We start from the raw sequence: 20,340 nt of genomic DNA, 5'->3' as shown, positions 1-20,340 counted from the left end.
TTTAGTTATGATGTAAAACTATGCATTTAATCATTTTTATGATCTCTGTACTAATTCCCACCCAAATCAGATACATACAGTATAATACTAGCACAGCTGTTGAGAACAATAAAATTTATTTAAAACAGGTCTCATACAACAAATAGATGACAGGTTGTCTTATAAAATATATACAGCAACAGGCATTAACCTTTAAACTTCAGTAGAAATCACACAAATGTCCATTAATAATGGCAACAGTTGTCATGAGGAATCAAGGCTGTACACTGCCAACGCTCCGGACTCTGTTCTTGAGCACTGGGAGTGTAGTATAGTACTTTATCAAACTGTTGGTCAAATGCACTCAGAAAGACAAATGTATGGATTATTGAAAACAAGGCGTATAGTTTCGACTACGACATGATTTATTATGCTGATTTATCCAGTGACACTGTGCTACAAAAGAGTTCAAAGAAAAACACTACTGATAACATTTATAAAAGAAAAATATAAATGGATAATCTCTTTCATACCACATAAACGTCTCATAAAACTATTTTAAGTATACATTTTGGCTGGCAGAATACCTTACATAACATAAAAGAAAATAAGCGCTGATGTCAGAAACAGCCTCTATTGAAAGGAAATACAATACAATCTCTTATGGTTTTCTCTTCAAAGACTGTTGAGCGCGACCTTAGGAGGGAAAATCTACATCTGCATTTTCCACTCCGTTCTTACTTCAACCACTAAGAGAAACCGGTAACAGAATTGAAATGTGAATCTGCGTGAACCGAATGTTATCTTACATGATAACAAGATGTACATGATTCATGTGTGGAGTTACTTGAATGGGGGAATATCAAATCTTTTTATTTATTTAAATTTTTTTTTACATTATAAAGTCCCTTCACATGGCATAAAGCAACCTGCCCAAAAAGCCCAAGAGAAAGTTGGAAAGGTAATAAAACCCAACGGTTTATTTAAAAAAAATTTTTTAAAAAAAAACTCTATTAAAAAGTGGGAGGAAAATGTCAAAATGACTCAAAGGAGCTGAAATGTTTTTTTTTTGTTGTTGTTGTTTTTCCTGTTTTTCCAATTCCAGTTGTCTGAAATGCTATTGTCTAAGGACACTTTTAGCAAATGATTTACCAGAATAGCTATATTGCAAATCTTGATTAATATTACACACTAATGCCTTTATACACACCCACACGCATCAAAGTAACAAGCTCAAGCTGTCTGATGCACGCAAGATTGGATTTCATTTCGATTTAAATAGAAAACCGGCAAGCTCAAGAAAAGCAGGTGATCAAGAAACAGAAAATTCAGCTAGAAAGGAAATGGAAACATTTTTAAAAAGTGATCTGGGTTAGCAGCCCTCCCATGTTGTACATATACTGTATACACAGGCTGGGTGGGACAGGCAGTTCTATACAATAAAACTCAACTGGGGGCCAAAGTTTTTGGACCCCAATCTTGTTTTGTGTTCAACAGAAGACAGTAAGTCATATAGATCTGGAATAACATTAGGGTCAGTAAATGATGACAAAATGTTCATTTTGGGGTGAACTGTCCCTTTAACAAGATGGCAAGAAAGCACAGAATAACTTTGCCTCAGCAGTGTTAAAAGTGTCTGCTAGCCTGTCGTCTTTGTGTAAATTCAGAGTAAAGAGCTGAGACGCTCTGAGTCTCAAAACTCAGGCTAAAAAGGCTTTGATTGATTTCCATTTTAATCTGAAAAATGGAAGAAAAAAGATGAGAGAGAAAGAGGAAGATAAGCAGCTTGCTATACTGTCTTAGTTTCAATCAATGATGCTGTGGATACAGTGGGGTCCAAAAGTCTGAGTCCACACTAAAGCTCTGGGATTCAAAATCTGAAAATTTATTTTTTTTGTCTATTTCCACTAATTTCTTTATACTGATAATGTAATGTGTCTTCAAATGTTTCTAATGTTGTTAAATTGGAATTCATTCAGAAACTGCTAGTAAATTGACAACCTTTAAAGTGTAAAGTGACACATTTGGGCTTTTCACACCTTTGCGTTACCCCAGTTTACTATCCTTACAGACTCCGCTTTTAACAAAAAGTAGGTTTTACACTTGTAATTTAAGCCGGTTTGACATCGCTTTTATGGTGCAAGAAATCTTAACAATAGACACCCTATCGCATGCCTCATATTGACTTGTCATTAACAGTCATTTCTTTGAGTGGAAAAAATGTCTGAGGGTGACTCGAAACACGTGTATTGGAGTTTCATTCTTACCTTTGTAGTCCAACGGAAAAAAAACTTTAGTACATCTGCAATAAGGGTGCGCAATGCTGTAAACAGGTCACATGCTGCATTCATCCAATCAATGACAATGCATTGCGAATACGTAAATAAGATCATTAACCAGGGTTTAGGAATGTACAGTGTTAAATATTGATTAACAACATCCAATTAATTAACCCCAGGTGAATTATGAGCAGTGTGAAACAAGAAAACCTGCTTAGAATGATCCAGGGTTAACTATTATAAACGTGAAAAGCCCTTTTGAATCAAATGTACAATTTTGAAGTAGAATCATCTCAAATAATCTTTATTGACAACTTTTCAAAAATCAGTTTTTAAAGTGTGTAATGGACTTTTGGACCTCGTTGTAGCTAGGCTGCGTGTTGAATCTTTATTCCGTCCACCCATCGGATTGTCTCCCTATTAAAGCCAGGAGTATTAGCCTATGAAACATTAGTCTGCTACCCAGCATCCCAGAGATATTTACAATCTGCTGTGCTTTAGAGGAGTTGGCCAGGGTGAAAGAAAGGAAAAAGAAAGCAACATCGTTATTTAAAGCAGTTGATTAATTCACCATTTGACAAGTGGGTGTTCAGAGCCACTTTTCCACTTGTTTTTCTCTCTTTTGTCAAATAATCAAGAGAGCTAGATGCCAGCTTTATCTTTTAGCCGCCTTGATTTTGTAACTTTAAATGCACTGGGGACAGCTAACGTTTGAGGACAGGGACCAAAAATAAGGAGGATGTTTGCTTAAAGCTGCAGTTCATGATTTCTGTGGCACTGTCTGCCGTTGGCTAGTTAATTAGATAGTCCCGCCCCAAACTCACGCCATTGGCTGAACCAATGTTGTTGCATCAGTATCCTCAAATAAACAGAGCCACGGTGTTTGTTTATATTTTTGATGACTATGAATGGCTTACTTTTAAGGAGAATATCTAAAAATGGAAAATATTACACACCTTTAAGCAGAGTTTAAAAACTGTCTGAACTTGATTTAAATAAAAAAGAATTGCAGGCAGTGAGGAAAAAGTTCCAATGAGCTGTACTACACAGTCCAAGGACTTTCTCTGTGAGTGCAACATTCAGCATGTGTGCATGAACAGTATACATTGTGCATTTAAAAACGGTTCGTAGAAAATTTGTGATAACAACACATTCTCGTCTACTGATGTTATAGAATCCGCTATAGATATAGATACGTCCAGATGAGGAATCACATGCTTGCAGCACGTCCCTGAAAGGATCCAGTGGAGAGAGGAAATGAAAAGGCCCTGATGGTTAGACAGCAGCTTTCTGTCCTTGCTCTGCTGGCACAGAGTAGACCCTAGAGAAACAGAGAGAGAACAGTCAGTTCACTATGGAGACTTTGATTAAATCTTTAAGACTTGATGCTCCATTTTTTCTGCCTTTCCCTTAACAGGATTTTTTTCCTCATTAAAACATTTGACACATAATGGAATTAATGACAGATATGTTTAAAATGATGCACACCAAGTGAAAGCTTAATGAAAGCTGTTATATTTTTAATCAGAGCGGGTCATGAGATTAGTCAAATATTACTCACTTTGTAGGTTAATTAGATACTTTTGTTGACTGCAAATCATTTAGAATAACAACAACAACAAAAAAAAGTAACAAAATCAGCCTAACAACAAGACTTCAATACACAATTTCAATACTGAAGTCCTCTGAGACATTAAAGTAGCAGTAAAAAATTCCATTCATTTTTGGCATAAAATAAACCTTTAAAGACAGACTTACTCTGAGCTTTGAGGTTGTTAATATACAGTATGGTGTATACTTTAGTTGTTGTTGTTGTTTAAATAATGAACGGAATTCCTGATGGAAAAACTACATTACCCATGATTCTGCAAAAATCTCCACCAATCAGAGAACTGAAACAAGCAACTTATATCAAAAGAACTCTTTAGTATCCGCAAACTTAGTCTCCTAGTTTCCTTGTGCTTTCAGACCACTTACATATTTGTATGCATGATATGCATATTTTGCAATAAACTTTTAAAATTTGAATGTTTCTATAGCTATTTCAACATTTTTATAACTATCTGTAATTTCCTAATTGGATAACTTGCAAAGCTTTATGGGATTGTAGTTCTTTTTGTCACTAAAATCGTTAAGTACACAGTCTTGTACCTTTATCTTTTTGTCTTATTTTCAAATACTTTTTGTATCTAATGTTGTGATTCACCTTGTAGCTTGGTGTGTTTGGTTTGTGGCTTACAACTCTTAAACTAAGACTTTAAAAACCACCTCAACAATATTACAGTAATATTACTGCGGCCAAAGCGGAACCAAAGCCACTGAAAAAGTGGACGGGCATTGGTGGACTCTTATTAGTGCAAATCAGACCATTGAATGTTTCGACTGACCAATCAGAATCGAGAATTCCAGAAAGCTATATAATATTTACTATTTTTATGGATTTATATTTTTACATTTATATAATGTTAGTTGTGTTGCAAAAGCAAGTAAGGTATCAAAAGATTTCCAAACATCAGAAACGGTCTTTTTGAACGGTGGACAAAGTTTCCATCGTACAATTAAATGTTATCTCAAAAGATTAACAAAAATGTGATTCCTGATGATGTGACCCATTTCGACATGCTTCAGACACAGCAAACATCTACAAGACCTATTCAATGTCTCAAGACAGAAAATATAGCAGTAGCACCAACAATGGCTGGATAAATTTACACAGCCAGGCTGATATCTGTAAGGAATAGGGTCAGCTATGGGTCACATTGTACTTAAGGCAATAGAAATACATGCATGTGAGAGGAGTTTAACCCTGACTTGCGCTTTGAATAAAGGGACATTCAGCTTACAGTTGAGGAGAAAGATGAATGGAGCTCTTTGTGACATATTCATGCTGTTCAAACACATGTACGTACGCTTGCTTTCCTCAGGTAAATGCTGTTTAATTTGCCTCGGTGATGAATTCGTTCACAGTTTGCCTGGCTTTATGAACTCTATGGCAAGATTTTTGCCCTGCAAGGCATTTCGGGGGGCTTTTATCGTTTTTTTATTGAGTGTGCTTTCTGTGAACATGCTCAGAAAGGTTCAGTGTTGATCCACAGAGCCTGTGGTTGCTGTGTGATTAAGCCCCTTTCAGCCACCCTATCACTCAACACCGAAAAAAAAAAAGCCATGGCTCAGCTAACTGCATTCCCCTGAGGTAACCTGTAATCCTGCAGAAGAATTTAACCTCAATAAAGAAAGCGAGAGTGAGAGAGAAAGAGAGAAAACAGAGGATCTTTAAGCTTGCTGTGTGGAGGCAGGTGTCAGACAAACTCCGCTCCCTCCCAGCCTTCTCTCACATATCACCATACTCAGCAACTCACTGAAACTGATTACTGTGCAAAACAGGTAAGCATAGCGGCCAAATTCAGTTACACAACCTATCAAGACGACAGCGATAGGCCACGATGTGGGGACAGGACGTGAGAGAGAACAATGCAGCTCTTTCCTTTTTCGCTACAGAACGAAAACAAGCATTTTTATCTTTTAACTGCATTGATTTTGTCACCTTAAAGGGACAGTTCACCTAAAAAAATAAAACTTGTGTCATCGTGATGCTGTTCCAAACCTCTTAGACTTTTTATTACATGAACAATGAATAGAGACTGGAGTTTTTAAGCTTCAAAAATTCACTTAAAGACATAATAAAAGTAGACTAATTTGCTCTGTCATAGGTGACACAATAGCTTTGTGTGAAAGAACAAACTAATTCAGTTCATTATTTAAAGGTGCTATATGTATTTTTATTTATTTTTTACTCTAATAAAGCATAAAATATCATAGTATGTTTGCAGATATTTATAAATCATGTTAAGGTTACATACTTGTCTCTTCAAAAAATGCTACAACTAGTTACTTTGAAATGTAAGTTCCATGTCGAAATGTCTGTTTTTGTTTTTTGCCTGGGTGATTACACCCACTGCCAAATTATCGAATAGTATTTTGACAACTGGTGGAAAATACAGCCATGGAAGCCAGCAAGCAAACTGGGTCAGAGTTTGCAGATTTTACCCGACCTAAAAAGCCTCGGCATTCATCTAACTAATCAACTTATAGTGTAAGGCTTGTCACATTACACTGTCAGCTGTGCTCGTTCCTGTTGCGTGTCATCAATCTGGCAAAGTTGAGTCAGAGGACAAGAGGTTGGAGAAAAAAATTCTCTCCAATATTTTGAATATAGACTGCAGTACCCATTTCAACCACTAGCTGAACTCAAGAATTGGATCTGTCCAATTTGTGAAAGAATCATTCAGATGGGTTTTTTGAACTACATCAGATGATTCCTTAAAAGAATCCAACTTAAAAGAAAGATTTGTTTACGAACTGGACATCTGAACAAGCTAATCTCCGTTTAAAACTATGTGAAGTTGAGTAAACAATGTCAGAATTATTTTGGGGGGGTGAAGTGCTTCTTGAGAGGCAAAGGGGACTGAATGCTGGCTTACAGATGCAGAGACTTCAAGGCCTATTCTCACCAAAGTCAGTAGCAATAACTATAAATATAAAGTTTTAATAGTCATTTTAATTCGACATATAACTATAACAATAATGACACTGAGAAACTATATCAGTTGGATCACTTTTAGAAAGGCTGATGGACGATAAATACATGGACAGCCAATGAGAATCCACTCCAATGTAAAGAGTTTATGCATTTAAAGCAGCAGATGACATAACTGCAGATTACATGCGATTTATAATAAACAACATTCCCGTGCGTTGGTGGACGCTAATATAGTTATTGCTCTTGATGTTGAACGAGCGTTTAAGCTTTAAGCAAGGCTTTAAATTGGCCTGAACGTGATCCAAATAATGAATCATTTTGTGGTGTCACTATAAATGCAACCTACAGATAAATGGCATGTCATTTGTCATAATGTTTAATGTATTGATTCAGGTGAGGACATGCGGTGTGGGAGTGTGGCTGTGTTTGCACCGAGAACAATAATAATGCAACATGAATTGCAACACCGTTTTCTTCCTTGTTCCTTCTCTGTTTCTAATAAACATACAAACTGGTTCAGGCAGTTTTCTCCCTGACTGTTTTTGTCCAAAAACATCTTGACAAACAGATATGGAAGAAGTCAGTGTTCATATTTTACATCCAACTTTTTACTTTTCAAATGCCGCCATGACATATTCCCACTGTGTAAACTCTCTCAGGGTTTAGCAGGTCATATCTTGTTCATGTTAGTCAGCGCCTGGCTTGTTTTCTGTCCTTTTTTCTTTTTGTTTCAGGGACTTGTTTCTAACAGCTCAGGGCTTGAGGGGCGTTTGACAGATGGCTGGAAAGTAGAGTCATCGATGCACATGTACCAACCCGCTGCTAATGGTGGCCTATCCCTCCTGCACACGGCCCTCTATTGTCTCGCTTACTCACGTCGTCTTGTGTTTAGTGGGTTACCAGGGATTCGGAGAACTGTTACCCATCCAACTGGTTGGACCACCCCAAAAAGTTGACGGGGCGGAACGTGCAAGCCACCTTGTAAATCTAAGCACCGATGTGTCACTCAAGATAAAGTGTCAAGTAAGCTAAAGGTGAGACGAAACAATTTGTTTCCACCCATTTTCCAGCAAGTGCTGCCAAATCCTTCTTAGATCCAGTATAAAATGCGGACCATGTGGAGCAACTAATAAATAAGCAATTGTGCTTGTGCAAATAGCTTCAGCTTCAATATTATCCGAATTATTAGTGAGCGTGAAGTACATTAGATATTTCCAAACCTCTATTCACAAAGGCGTGCACAAATCCACACTGCATTCGCAGGCAACATGGGTAATAGTTTGTGGAGTGCTCACACAAATTTCTGTCAAATGGATTTTGCTATATTCAACCCAGCATGCTTTGAGTCTTTAATAACATTTTTTTCAAAAATATGCTTATCTGACGCACAGGTAATTTGAAATTGCTTGCAAGCAAAGCTAAATCAGTCTTACCCCTGTTCTCGGCTTTGCAAGTAGCGTCTGAAGAGTACAACAGCTGTAAAGATAAAAGAGATGTTACAGCTTAATAAATAGCCTCACAGAAAAACTACTGTATGAAAATTGTGTTGCTTTTTTGGTCAAATAAACCAGGACATCCAACACCCATCAATGGAACTGTTGGAGTTGACGAAAATTTGGCGTACAGCTTTAGCTCCTGTGTTTCTTGTAAAGTACACACCCATATTAAACTGACTTTTTACAATAAGACAAACATTTTAGATATTCATTTACAGCATGTATCTCATACAATTTATAACTTCTGTATAATTAGAAGGAAGTATTTCTGAATTTGCATTTGCAACGTGATCTCATTAGCAGTCGTAGGTATTCGTATGTAAAGTGTGTTTCTTTACACACATTTTCATTCATTTGCATAGGCACTGAATGTACAGTACGCTACTAACAAATTTACGGAATCTAAAACTGCATTTTAGATATGAACAACATTAGAGATGTACAAATGTTTATTAGTTCTTTCTTTTGAATATCGAATTCATTTTTACACACACTATTTGTGAAAACGAATAGCATGATTCAGGATCAAACTGTAGTGTCTAGTAAATGTCTGTGTTAGTGTGGCAAAGTGTGCTGGGATTCAACCTACCTACAATACCTCCAATGGCCAGAACTACGACGCTAACGGCAGCTATGATGATTACCAATGTTCCACCTAAAAGTGAACAATAAAACCAGGAGGATGTGCATTAAATTTGTGCACATATGCTTTAACTCCAAGTCAGAAATATGAATTAATCAATAAATAGAAGAGTTTAAGGTTTTTGACAACCTCCATTATCTTCATCGTCTCCTGTGGATTTATCTGATCCAGGACTTGCTCTAGGAATTTCGGGAACTGCATATACAGGACGCCTAGGCTTCACTGAAAAAAAATGCAAACACATTAACAATGGTTAAAATTCTTAATAAACAGGGACCCATTACAGCCTTGTGAAATGATTCTGTAGGACCTCTAACCATTTTATTGAAACGACTGTGAATATTTTCCTCTAGGGGCACCAAACTGAAGTGCTAAAAATTAATGATTGTTTAAGACAGGTTTCCCAAACACTTCCCCACCTGCCATTGGTCAGTTTTTTTTTGTTTTGTTTTGTTTTTTTTTTCTATGGATTTTTTTTTCTAAGTGATTTCTAAGTGATAGTGCCAGCAGGCACACAATGTCATGAGACATTGATATTTGGTTAAATTTCAGTTGCGACATTGGGTGAACAAAATTCAATGTCAATTCAATGTGTAATGTAAATGTTAATTTGACGTTGATATTTGTTGTTTTTAGGTTGTGTAACCAAAATCCAATGTTAAGTCAATGTCAAATTGGTGTCAACTACTGACGTCAATACGATTTTCATTCTCAACCAAAATGCAATGTCTGTCCGACTAAATTGAACTGAATTGAAATCTTAATGCACTATTATTGAACTAAACTGAATCAACACTGAACTGATTTGAGCTGAACAATGACACTATTATCTTCTGTAGAGCTGTGTTATTTGAATCGAGTTCATTCATAATGAATGAATTTTGCAACATTGAAATGAATCAACACTGAACTAAATTGAGCTGAATAATGACACTATTGTGTTTTCTGAGCTACTTAAAGCTGAAATCGTATGCATTTCATAATTAATGAAACATGAAATGCAACATTAATACTGTTATTTTCCTGTTTATTACTGTGAATCGGCTTCTTATAAACAAATCTGTATTGTATAAAGCACTATATAAATAAATGCCACTTGACACAACGCACGCCAGATTTGAACCCATATGAGCAGCATAGCTTGATGTCTCTAGGCCACATCTTCAATCCAATTCTTTGTATTAATCACGAACATTTTTTTCGCCTTTTCTAGGAAATTAGATGGGAAATGAATCTCAATTCTGATCGTGCTCATACCGGGGAGTTTTACTTCCCTCCATCCCACCTCCCACCCTTCCCATCTGCCTCTGGCCAGAACTGGTGAGCAGGGCTTGCCTTAACAGCTCAGTAATTCTATCAGAGAGCAATCATTCCGCTGATGAAGATGGACAGCTCCTCGCACAGGAGAGCTGAATGGGACTGCCAACGTCCATTAAGGGGACGGACAGTGGTGCGGATGGAGCCGAGGCTATCAGCGCCTCTCTGCTGGGAGACGCTAATTGATTGCTTTCAGGAATTAATGTGGCGGATGAGCTGGTCACGTCTTACAGTAACAACCTGTCTTCAAGTTACATGTGCGACCGGAGAGGAATACCTACCTACATCATCAAAATCCTCATCGTCACCTGGGCAAATGGGAATATGAAGATGAAATAGAAAAAATTAAAAACAGTAAATTACATTAAAAAATAACACTGTTACAAAATAGCAATGGTTATTTACCAAACAATGGTTACTATCTGGATGTCATGAAAACATGTCACTTTCACCCCAAAAATTAAACAAAAATAAGACAAAATATTACTTTGAAATAAATAAGCCTATTTTCTCATAATCTCATATTTTTTTCTGCATTATAGTAAAATATAATTCTGCATTTATTGATAATATGATTTATTTATTGATCGATTTAAATCAAGGAAAACAAAACAAATGCTGTCATGATATATAGTTTTAATTTAAACAATATATTTTATATAATATACAAATATTTTCATATGTTTTGAGCAGTGTTGGGTGCAATGCATTACTAAGTAATCGATTACTGTAATTTGATTACTTTTCCCTTGAAAAAGTAAAGTAAGGGATTACTCTTAATTTTTCTGTAATTTAAATTAAGTGTATAGCGTTAGTTCTGGCAGGTCATGTGAGTCAAGCTGATCACATCTACCAATAGGAATACGACACCTATCACGGCATTTCTATATGATCTCTATTCAGTATTATTCAGCAGCTTTTTGCTTGCTCAGGAGCAAATTACCCTCCTCCATCCCCAACTCCTCCTTTCGCCACAGTCAGGACTTGGCTTTCTGATACTCCTTTTTGAATCAGACTCCTTTATCTTGAGGAATGTGTTACACTTAAATATCATTAAGAACATTAATTATATCTGCTTTGTTCTGTTCTGTTAACCCTAGGGGGGTTATTATTTCTGTTCTCCCTGCTCATTCATGACAGGCTGCATGGATGGGCAGGGAGTTTTTGCACAGAACAGAACCATACCGCCAAATCAAACTATATGCTAAATGTCTATCATTTTGACGACAGAGGTCCTGACAGAATTACAGTTATTTCTGATGTAATTGCATTGAATGCTGTATAGTCTATAGAACAATTCTATATGTATAAATTTAACCTCAAAATGTAACATCTAAAATTAAAATGTATGTTTTTAATGAAACCTTTTACCTTTAAATGCTTTGATCAGTTCAAGAATAATTTATGTAATTTCATATTATTTATTTGAAAGAATTAAACAAGCAGTTTCATGTCTATTTTTGTAATGTTCAGGTTCGTATGGGATTTAGAAAGTAATTTGTAATAAGTAATGCAATCATTTTTAGAGAGAGTAAGTTGTATGGTAATCTAATTACACTGTTGAAAATGCAATTATAGTGGCTAGTAATTAATTACTTTTTAGAGTAACTTACCCAGCACTAATTTTGAGGAAGAAAGTGTACTTAATTGTGAGTATTCATGCACATAATATTCATAGGAATGGTCTTGAAAATGAGTTTCATTTTCTTTAAGCTAAATATAATTTTTCATTTTTAATTTGTGATTATGGGGGTGAAATATGTCCTGGGCATGACAAGACAAGATTCATTCAGATTGTCAGAAAACAAGAGAGATGTCATACTGATATTATCTCCTGAAGAATTTCCTTCTGTGTCTTCTGATGTTGCAGCTGCTGATTTGAATAAATAAATATAAGGTTAGAGGTCACATGAACATAACCAACTATTATAAGGGTTACAACTAAATATCTTCAAAGGTTATTCATCTGCCAGATTGTGAAGGTAAAACAACTCCGTTGTGAAATGACTATATTAACATGTATATATATAGCATTTCATTTGTCACATATCTAAGTGGCAGATAAAGAACTGACATGATTTGATGAAATCTCTAGTGTTAGCACAAAACTTTGAGAGCGTTCAAGGAACATTGGATGAAAAGCATCTGCTAAATGGCGAGTAACAGGAGGATTGGTTCACAAGCCTGTCACCGATACAGATACTTTAGACAGACATGAGAAGAAAAAGATGGATTGAGTACAAAAATAAACATCTGAATAGGACGGAGAACTTTTGATCAAAGTACGACAGAATAATGTAAGCCTAGATAGAATGAACTTACCTGCACCTCGAAGAATCAAGAACAGAATGAGTAAACGCAGCATCTTCTTATTCTAGGAAAAAAGATAAGGAGAAAAAATTAATCTACACATTAGAACGCTACACCTAGATTTCTCAAGAGCTTTGATACATAGTCAACCCTGTGAACCTGGCCTAGTGTAACCTAGATAAATTCACATGGAAGAACTGCTTTATCTCTCTAATCTCAAACGAATCACAATAATCTATTACACCATTCCTTGCCATAGTTGAAGATGTATGTCAGAGTTAATAAATAACTAGAAATATAATCAGTCAAGTATGAAACTGAACTGTGGTTAGCCAGGCTAAATATTATAAATTCATCAGAAGACTTTAGTGCTTATCTCATCATGAATTTACTGTGGGCTGACTCATGGTTCATGGTTTCAGCTCTGTGGTCTGGTGTACACTTGTGAATGCAACTTTTTTTTTGTTTTGTTTACCAAAGCACTTGAACAAGCACACTCGACAGGAAACTTATGCTGAGTGCCAGGAGCTCCTTTGCGGACCATGCAGGCCAGTCATGCTAAGCAGTTTATTTTCCCATAACAGTACATTCCTGAACAGTGTGGGTATTTATCAATTTTGCTCCCTTGAAATCATAACCTTGTGAATTTAGTGGCTTTATTTTGTGTATTTTAGCCTCAAGGCCATGTTCCCCTAAGAGTCCAAATAAACAAAATAAATGCATTTAAAATGTACTTCTTTCTCTTTCTCTTTGTGGAAAATGAACCAAAATACTGATATTGCAGGGGTGTATGCAAGTTTCTCTGCACTAAAATGCTCTCTTGAATGTTGCAAGTATCTAATCATACCTTTGCCAGGCTGTGATATCAATCCCACGTTAACTTCCTATGCAACTTTTATCTTGCAATTATGTATTTATATCTCAGAATTGGTAGATGTAAACTCACAGTTCTGAGAGATAAAAATTTTGCAATTACCCTTTTATTTTTTTATGTAGCAAAAGAAAAAAAAAAAAGATAAAAACAAAATATAAACTTGCCAACTCAGAATTCTTAAAAATGTCACAATTCTGAGATGTAAACTCAAAATTCAGGAAAAAAAAAGTCAGAATTGTCAGATATAAGTTCAAAAAAAGCCAGAATTGTGAGATGGAATCTCAGACTTCCACAATTCCAAGATGTAAGCTCAGAATTCAGAGGAAAAAAGTCAGAATTAAGACGTAAACTCAAAATTCAGAGAAAAAAAGTGAGAATTGTGAGATGGCATCTTGGATTTGCGATAAAGTCAGAAAGCTGATTTGTATTATAAGTTTCCATAAGTTTTTCCCTTGTCAAATATTTGTCAGGTCATTTTATGCAATCTTAAACTTAAATTATTAAACCCTTCCAGCTTGGAAGCAAGCAGATATTGTGTGGCTTGTATTTAAATAGAAATTTGTAGTAGAAATGCCCCCTAATTTCCTGTAACAATAAGAAGTGATTCATTTCAGACTTGTGTACCTCACACCTTAGCGATTTAACAGCCTTCATTGTGAAAGCATCCGACAAGCTGCCAAATGACTTTAATCAATACAACTAAAGCACAAATACACATGGAGGAATGTTCCTCTTCTACCTATTATGTTTTCAAGATTTTACTTCCACATGGCATCTTTCCCAGAAGGCCTTGTTGTGGTCATTATCCAGGCAGATGTTTGACACACACAGCTGGCCGAGCTCAGCTTCCGCAGGCAGTTGCTCTTAACAATTACATGTATTTATTTTTGTTCCCACTTCGGACTAGGAAATGGGAACTAGCCCAGGAATGACCTTTTCCTGAGTCCTCAAATGGTTAAATATAGCAAAGGCTTTTGCCATACAGTCAGATGAATGCTATGGTGCCCATTCCCAAGCTCCAAATCCCCCCTCTGTGGCCTGCATATCCATCTCACAAGACCCTGCTCTTCATCCAGATATTGTTGTTGGTGCCCATTGTGTTGAGCTTCCACTTCCTGTTGTTAATTGCTGTTATGATGTCACAATAACTGGGAACTCCACACAGGGAAGTGACACTGGAACATTATACACCTGCTTTCCCCATTCACATTATACTACCCCAACTGGATGTTCACTTTGGACAGTTTTCTTACGCAAAGACTATAGCTAATAATAGGCCTATTTATAATTAAATCAGTCATTTTTTGCTGGCACAGTGAATGTTTTTGGATGAATGAACAATCTCAAGATGCAATTTAGAATAAAGGTAAAAAATTTTGAACAACAAAAACATGTCCTATTGCACAAACAAGTTGAAAGCAGTAGCACAGAAATTTGAATCAGTGAATCATTCATTCATATGAACTATCCGAATTAACTAAATAAATTCACTTGATTGAATCAGACATTCCAATATGAAAGGAATGAAATGATTCACTAGAATGTCTCCTGCTAAGTTCGAAATTCAGATAAAAAGTAAGAGTAGTAGTATGCGGTATTGCGGTTCCCGAATTCTGCACCGGGCTTTATAACGCGACATATGAAAGTGCCGTTTAGGATGAACTGGTTCACTGGAATGAATCAACTTTGATCGGACTATAAGAGAGGGAGAGCGCTGTTTATGTCTGCTAGGACAGTAAAAACAGGGATGTAGCACTGGTCGTTAGTTGTGCCGGGTTCAACGCGGAATACTCATGCTAAATTTACAACGTCAATTTGTTTCAGTTAATCACAAGTCACAATATGAACGCACCACAAGTTGGCGCCACAAAAACGTTCTTCGTGTTCGAAAAGCTCACATTCATTTTACGTAATACAAATGCATAACATTATTTATAAATTGAATGTATTCTCAGAAATAATCTATATTTCTATTGAAATAATTAATAAACAATTCAGTAAAAGATAAGTATATTTTTAAAATAATTTAGTGCCATTGCCAGTTCGACGCTGCCGTTTTATTCCGCTTCTCACTCAGGTGTTCCGACTTGGAATGAAATTCCATTGCTAATTTTCAAATAGCAGGTGGGGAAAATTACTAGTTGTGAGTTTTCTGAAGCACACCATTACAGAAATAGGCTTAAGTAGTGGATTAGCATGAGGGACAGGTCATGACAACGTCAATACAAGCAAGAGAATGAGTCATGCTTTTGACACTGTCAAATGAGCTTCGTTTGTAGAACAACCTGTGAGTACCTGGAACTGTGCTGAGCGGAAAAGAGAGTTTGCTTTGACCCTAGCAAGTCTATATTTGTTAGTCTAATTAGCAAATTATCATATTATAGTAACAGCAGCTGAAAGCAGCCTGGAACACCTTGTTTTAATTGCGCTGTCATGTCTTCATCTGTGGCTTACATGTCTTAACTGTTAATAACTGTCAAAAATAGTGGAAATGAAAGAAGCATCATGGTAGTGATACCAGTATGTCTGTCTTAATGATTGGCTGTCTTGCCAAACTCATCCATAAGGGACTGCAGTATTTGTGGAAAAAAAGAAAACAGGCTCTCCATAAAGAGAGAGATTGTGGTGGCTTAACTCGTCTCGTAATTTGGAATTTCCACGCTCAATTCAGGTCGTCACGGCAAGAGAGATTCTCTCAATTAAGCTGTTAATCAGAAGATGTGGGACTGGTTGTCGGAGCAAGCACAATCCAAGCTTGTAAAAATGTGACAGCAAATCTCCCATCAACAGTAACCTACAGCCGTCTGAAACCCTCTCTGACCCCCTCCCTAAATTCCAATTTAGTGCGCCCGGCTGCCTCGGAGAAATAATAAGCTGAACCAATTTGAAAATATTTATCAGTGCAGTCCAATGCCTGTGAGTTGACAGTCCTCCTAAAGCTTGTGTTGCTGAACAATTGGCTAATATATTCATGTGTATTTGAATTCAAATTGAATTTGGTCTATTCTCCAGTTTTTGCACTTGTTTTGCCTCCACCTAATTTGTGCTCTATCATTAATACGTGCAGTCCTGCAAAAGAGGCCCGACATGAGCCTGCAGCAAAGCCACCGATGAAAAACCACTTATATACCTCGTAAAATTGTAAATCAACACCTAGTATAACAGGGTTTTTTTCATTTTGCTTTTTTTTTTGTGCTTTTGCCCTACAGTGTGTGATTTCTGAGCGTTACATTGTTCAGACTGTAGACTGGTTAAGCCAATGGTGGTACGTCAATGTTTGCGAAAAGTTGCCAAAAAGGGTGAAAAAATATTATAAGTGAAAATTTTTCACTATAAAGGTGAAAAAAATACAAATGAAAAAAAAAAAAAAACAGCTTTACTAAGACACGGCAAACATTTTGTGCCTAATTGTCTGTTTTCCTTTATAGTGTGCGGGCATTTTTCAACTGTTTACTTGAATCTACGCTAAACCGAGTTCATAATCGAAGGCGATTCGTCTTCGATCATGGACGTGATATTGTCTGGCTTGTCAGTGAACTACGGCTCTGTGTATTAACTGCCGCTCCATCTGAACGCAGGTGATGGCGATTAACTGCTAACCACGAAACCGGCTTTACTGACGAGATGCACATGATAATCGAATGCGATTAATTGCACAGCCCTACTGCACAATGAATATCTTATTTACATCATATCTACATGTTGTTATAATTTGTGAGCTTGCAAAACTCAGTTTCAGACAAAAAACTCTTTTGAGCGGTGAGTGAACCTTTGAGGCTCTCCATAACACAAATAGACACTGAAATATGTTTCACTAGTATCAGATGGGGCCCTCTGATTCCCCTGGGCCCTAAGTGGGCGCTTACTTCGCTTATTGGTTAAGTCTGCCCCTGATTATTGAGAAAACTGGATATTTAATGAGGAAAATGGGGCATAATTTGATTTGCAAGGAACTGATTGGCTTGTGAAAAGTGGGTGTTACGTACTAGAATGGACCACAACAAATTTAAGTTTGCTTAAACAATATAGATATTTGGCTATTGGTTAACATTATCCAAAAGAAAAGGAACATCATTACAGAGCAAGTTTCAAGTAACATTTTTGAGCAAAAAATGTAAAAAAAATCCTCCTTCCCCAGTTGTAAAACCTTCACATTAAGCAGATGAGGAAACGATCAAAGAAAACAGATATGAAAATTATTCATGCTTCACAAAATAAAAAAAATAAAAAACAATTTCCCACCAAAAAAAAAGTAAAACAGGAGCAAATAAACTGATGACTAAGAAACCGCCTTGCTCCGTTCTTATGGAAATTAATCTTTTCTGATTGTTTACTTCATCTGAGTCACAAATTTCCTCAAAAACATCTAGGCCAGACTCACTAACAACTCTCAGTTGAATCAGTAAGTCCATAATGTAGAATTCAGGTTTTATAAAAGTACAGGTATACACAGTATCCTAACCAGATGGGACAAAACAAGTTTATGGCTGGTTTGGTTTCTTGTTATAAATTCAAAACTCCAAAGCGTAATGATGAGGCTGTGTTAGAGGCTGAATTTCATTTTTAGTCATTAGCTGCTAAAATCAAATTATTTTTAACTGAACATATTGTTGATTTGTTCCCCATTATATGCCAGTTCCCAAAGTGTGAATACTTGTTCTGCCAGCTCTTTTCTTTATTTCACACTTTCACATTGGCTTAATGTGACCTGTTATGTATCGCAGCAAAGATTCTAAACATAGAAAACTGTCTTTTGATCTACAGTTCCTCACTGCCAACACCTTGTGTGAACCAAAAACCTCAATGCCACAGATACACGACTAAAGTTAATAGACATGGTTTTGGTAAATGTTTAAATTTGGTCTGAACTGAAAGTGAAAGACATGTGGGATAGTAAAAACAGTTTATATAAGACACACAAACAAATGTTTCACAGGTGTGATTGCTTGAGACAGAAGCTGAAAAACAGGAGGTTTGAAATCCTGCTTTGGTTGTATTTCCTTTAAATGGATACATTCAGTAAATGCAGATCAAAATATTAGGTGTAAGAGGGAAGTCGGACAGTTTGAATTGGATTTAAATCCAAAATTTACCATCATATAGTACATAATCATATAGTCCCCATCCATAGCAATTGCATGGAAAAGAGTGACCAGCACATTATTCAAAGCATTTTTCTTTTTGCATTTCACAAAAGAACGAACGTTAGAATGGCATTAGGGTAAATGTTAGCAGAATTGTTTTAGTTTGGGACCAACTATTCCTTTGTTTATTTATTTATTTTTCTTTTTTGAGCTTTGACAAGGTTGACATGATACAAAAGAACAGCAATGATGATAGACAGGACCTACAGTACAATAGTAGGGACATCAAATATTCATCAAAGGGTCACAGAATAAAGCAGCACATGAAAACACATCCTCAGTCGCAAACTTAACCGCAGCAGCCAACCAAATGGAGCTCATATATTAAGGATATGGTTATGATTACATAAGGTTCGTGTTACGCGGTATTTGCTGACGGAGGTCTTAGTAAAAACGAGTGACAAAATACGCAAACATCCAAAAACCCCCCAAAAGTATCCAAGCATGAGGCGGCTCAGAAACCGGGGTGCTGGTAGAAGGGAAATTTGCTGAAAAATTCACCACTTCAAACGAAACCTCAGGTCGTGGTTTGACATTCTCTGAAAGTGTGACGTCATTTAGGTCGTCTGATGAAACTGAACGGAACACAAAACTTAACGTTCACAAGCATAACGCTTGACAGAATGTTCTTGAGTGCAGTCAAGACAAACATATTGCACAATCTTCCTTCAGTATCTGAAAGCTAACATGACTGTGCAAACAGTCAAACAACATTCTGGTCAACTTTAGAGAAAAAGTCTGAAGAAGCAAGTCTGCATACCAGGTTTTCCTCCAAACCAAGCTCTGTTAGACCACAGGTAGCCTTGCTTTACAGACACGCACTGTTGCATTTACAAAAATAAACTAGCATATTTTGAGAATGAATCTGTTACTGTTTCAGAAGAGCTTTTGAGACAGAAAACTCCTTTAAGCATTATAGTTGCCTTAGTACTAGTACTTGTGAAAGCAGTAACTGCAATGGTAAAACTAACAGTGATATCAATAGTAATGGTACGAATAATAATATGAATGAGCCGTTTTATTTTAACTGGAAAAAATACCTGACAAATTTGTTTTGTAAAAAAATAAATAAATAAATAAAGTCTTCACACTGGAGAGGAAACATCTACAGCACTTGAGTTTTTTTTTTCTCTCTCTCTCTCTCAATATCTGCACTGACCATATGGCTTTCACTACAACTGCAAATAAACATCACGAGTGAAACATCCAACAGCCAATGAAACACTGCAACTACTATAAAGCCTTCTGCACATGCATAAAAGATTTATAATAAAAAAAGTTTAATAACAGACTCACCACTTCCTTGGCCCCTGCCGCACTGAATAGGGCAGGAAGCTGAGCTGACTGAAGCTGAGCCTGAGAGCAGCAGAATCATTCTGTGAGATCTACACTATGTACGTCATCCTACATGTGCAACAAAACTACACCAGTGGTTCTCAGCTCTTTTGACTACAAGTCCTTATATTTTCAAAGACAATATTCAGAAGCACACCATGTCTTCAGGTACTTATGCTGTAATGATATAAAGCTGATTGTTTTTTAACTTTTTATTGACATGAAAACAGAAATGTCAAAGGTTAAAGTAATTATCCTTGATTAATTTTGTGTTTGCATAGGTCTTAAGAACTGTATGGAATAGCCTTAATCGGGCTACAATTGCTTGCTCAGCATTTTGCACCGAAAAGACAATCAACAGGTTAAGTGCATTCAAAGATATTTATACATCGCCATGTACACTTAGACTGATTTGTAAATGCA

General features: G+C 36.4%; 1 protein-coding gene across 1 annotated transcript; it reads right to left on the bottom strand.

Annotated features, from left to right (window-relative positions):
• Positions 1-99: 99 nt before the first annotated feature.
• Positions 100-19,947, bottom strand: si:dkey-262k9.2 (uncharacterized). Its single transcript, XM_058744798.1, has 8 exons — positions 19,879-19,947; positions 12,577-12,628; positions 12,077-12,127; positions 10,536-10,562; positions 9,067-9,159; positions 8,884-8,949; positions 8,232-8,274; positions 100-3,579 (listed from the first exon to the last, which is right to left on the bottom strand). Exons 2-8 carry the CDS (start codon positions 12,617-12,619, stop codon positions 3,534-3,536), a joined length of 369 nt encoding a protein of 122 aa, XP_058600781.1. The 5' UTR covers positions 12,620-12,628; positions 19,879-19,947; the 3' UTR covers positions 100-3,533.
• Positions 19,948-20,340: the final 393 nt, after the last annotated feature.

The sequence above is a fragment of the Onychostoma macrolepis genome, chromosome 15, assembly GCF_012432095.1.
Source record: "Onychostoma macrolepis isolate SWU-2019 chromosome 15, ASM1243209v1, whole genome shotgun sequence".
Classification (NCBI taxonomy): Eukaryota; Metazoa; Chordata; class Actinopteri; order Cypriniformes; family Cyprinidae; genus Onychostoma; species Onychostoma macrolepis.
Note: the sequence above shows the minus strand (reverse complement) of the source record. Positions and strands in the feature narration are given on the sequence as shown.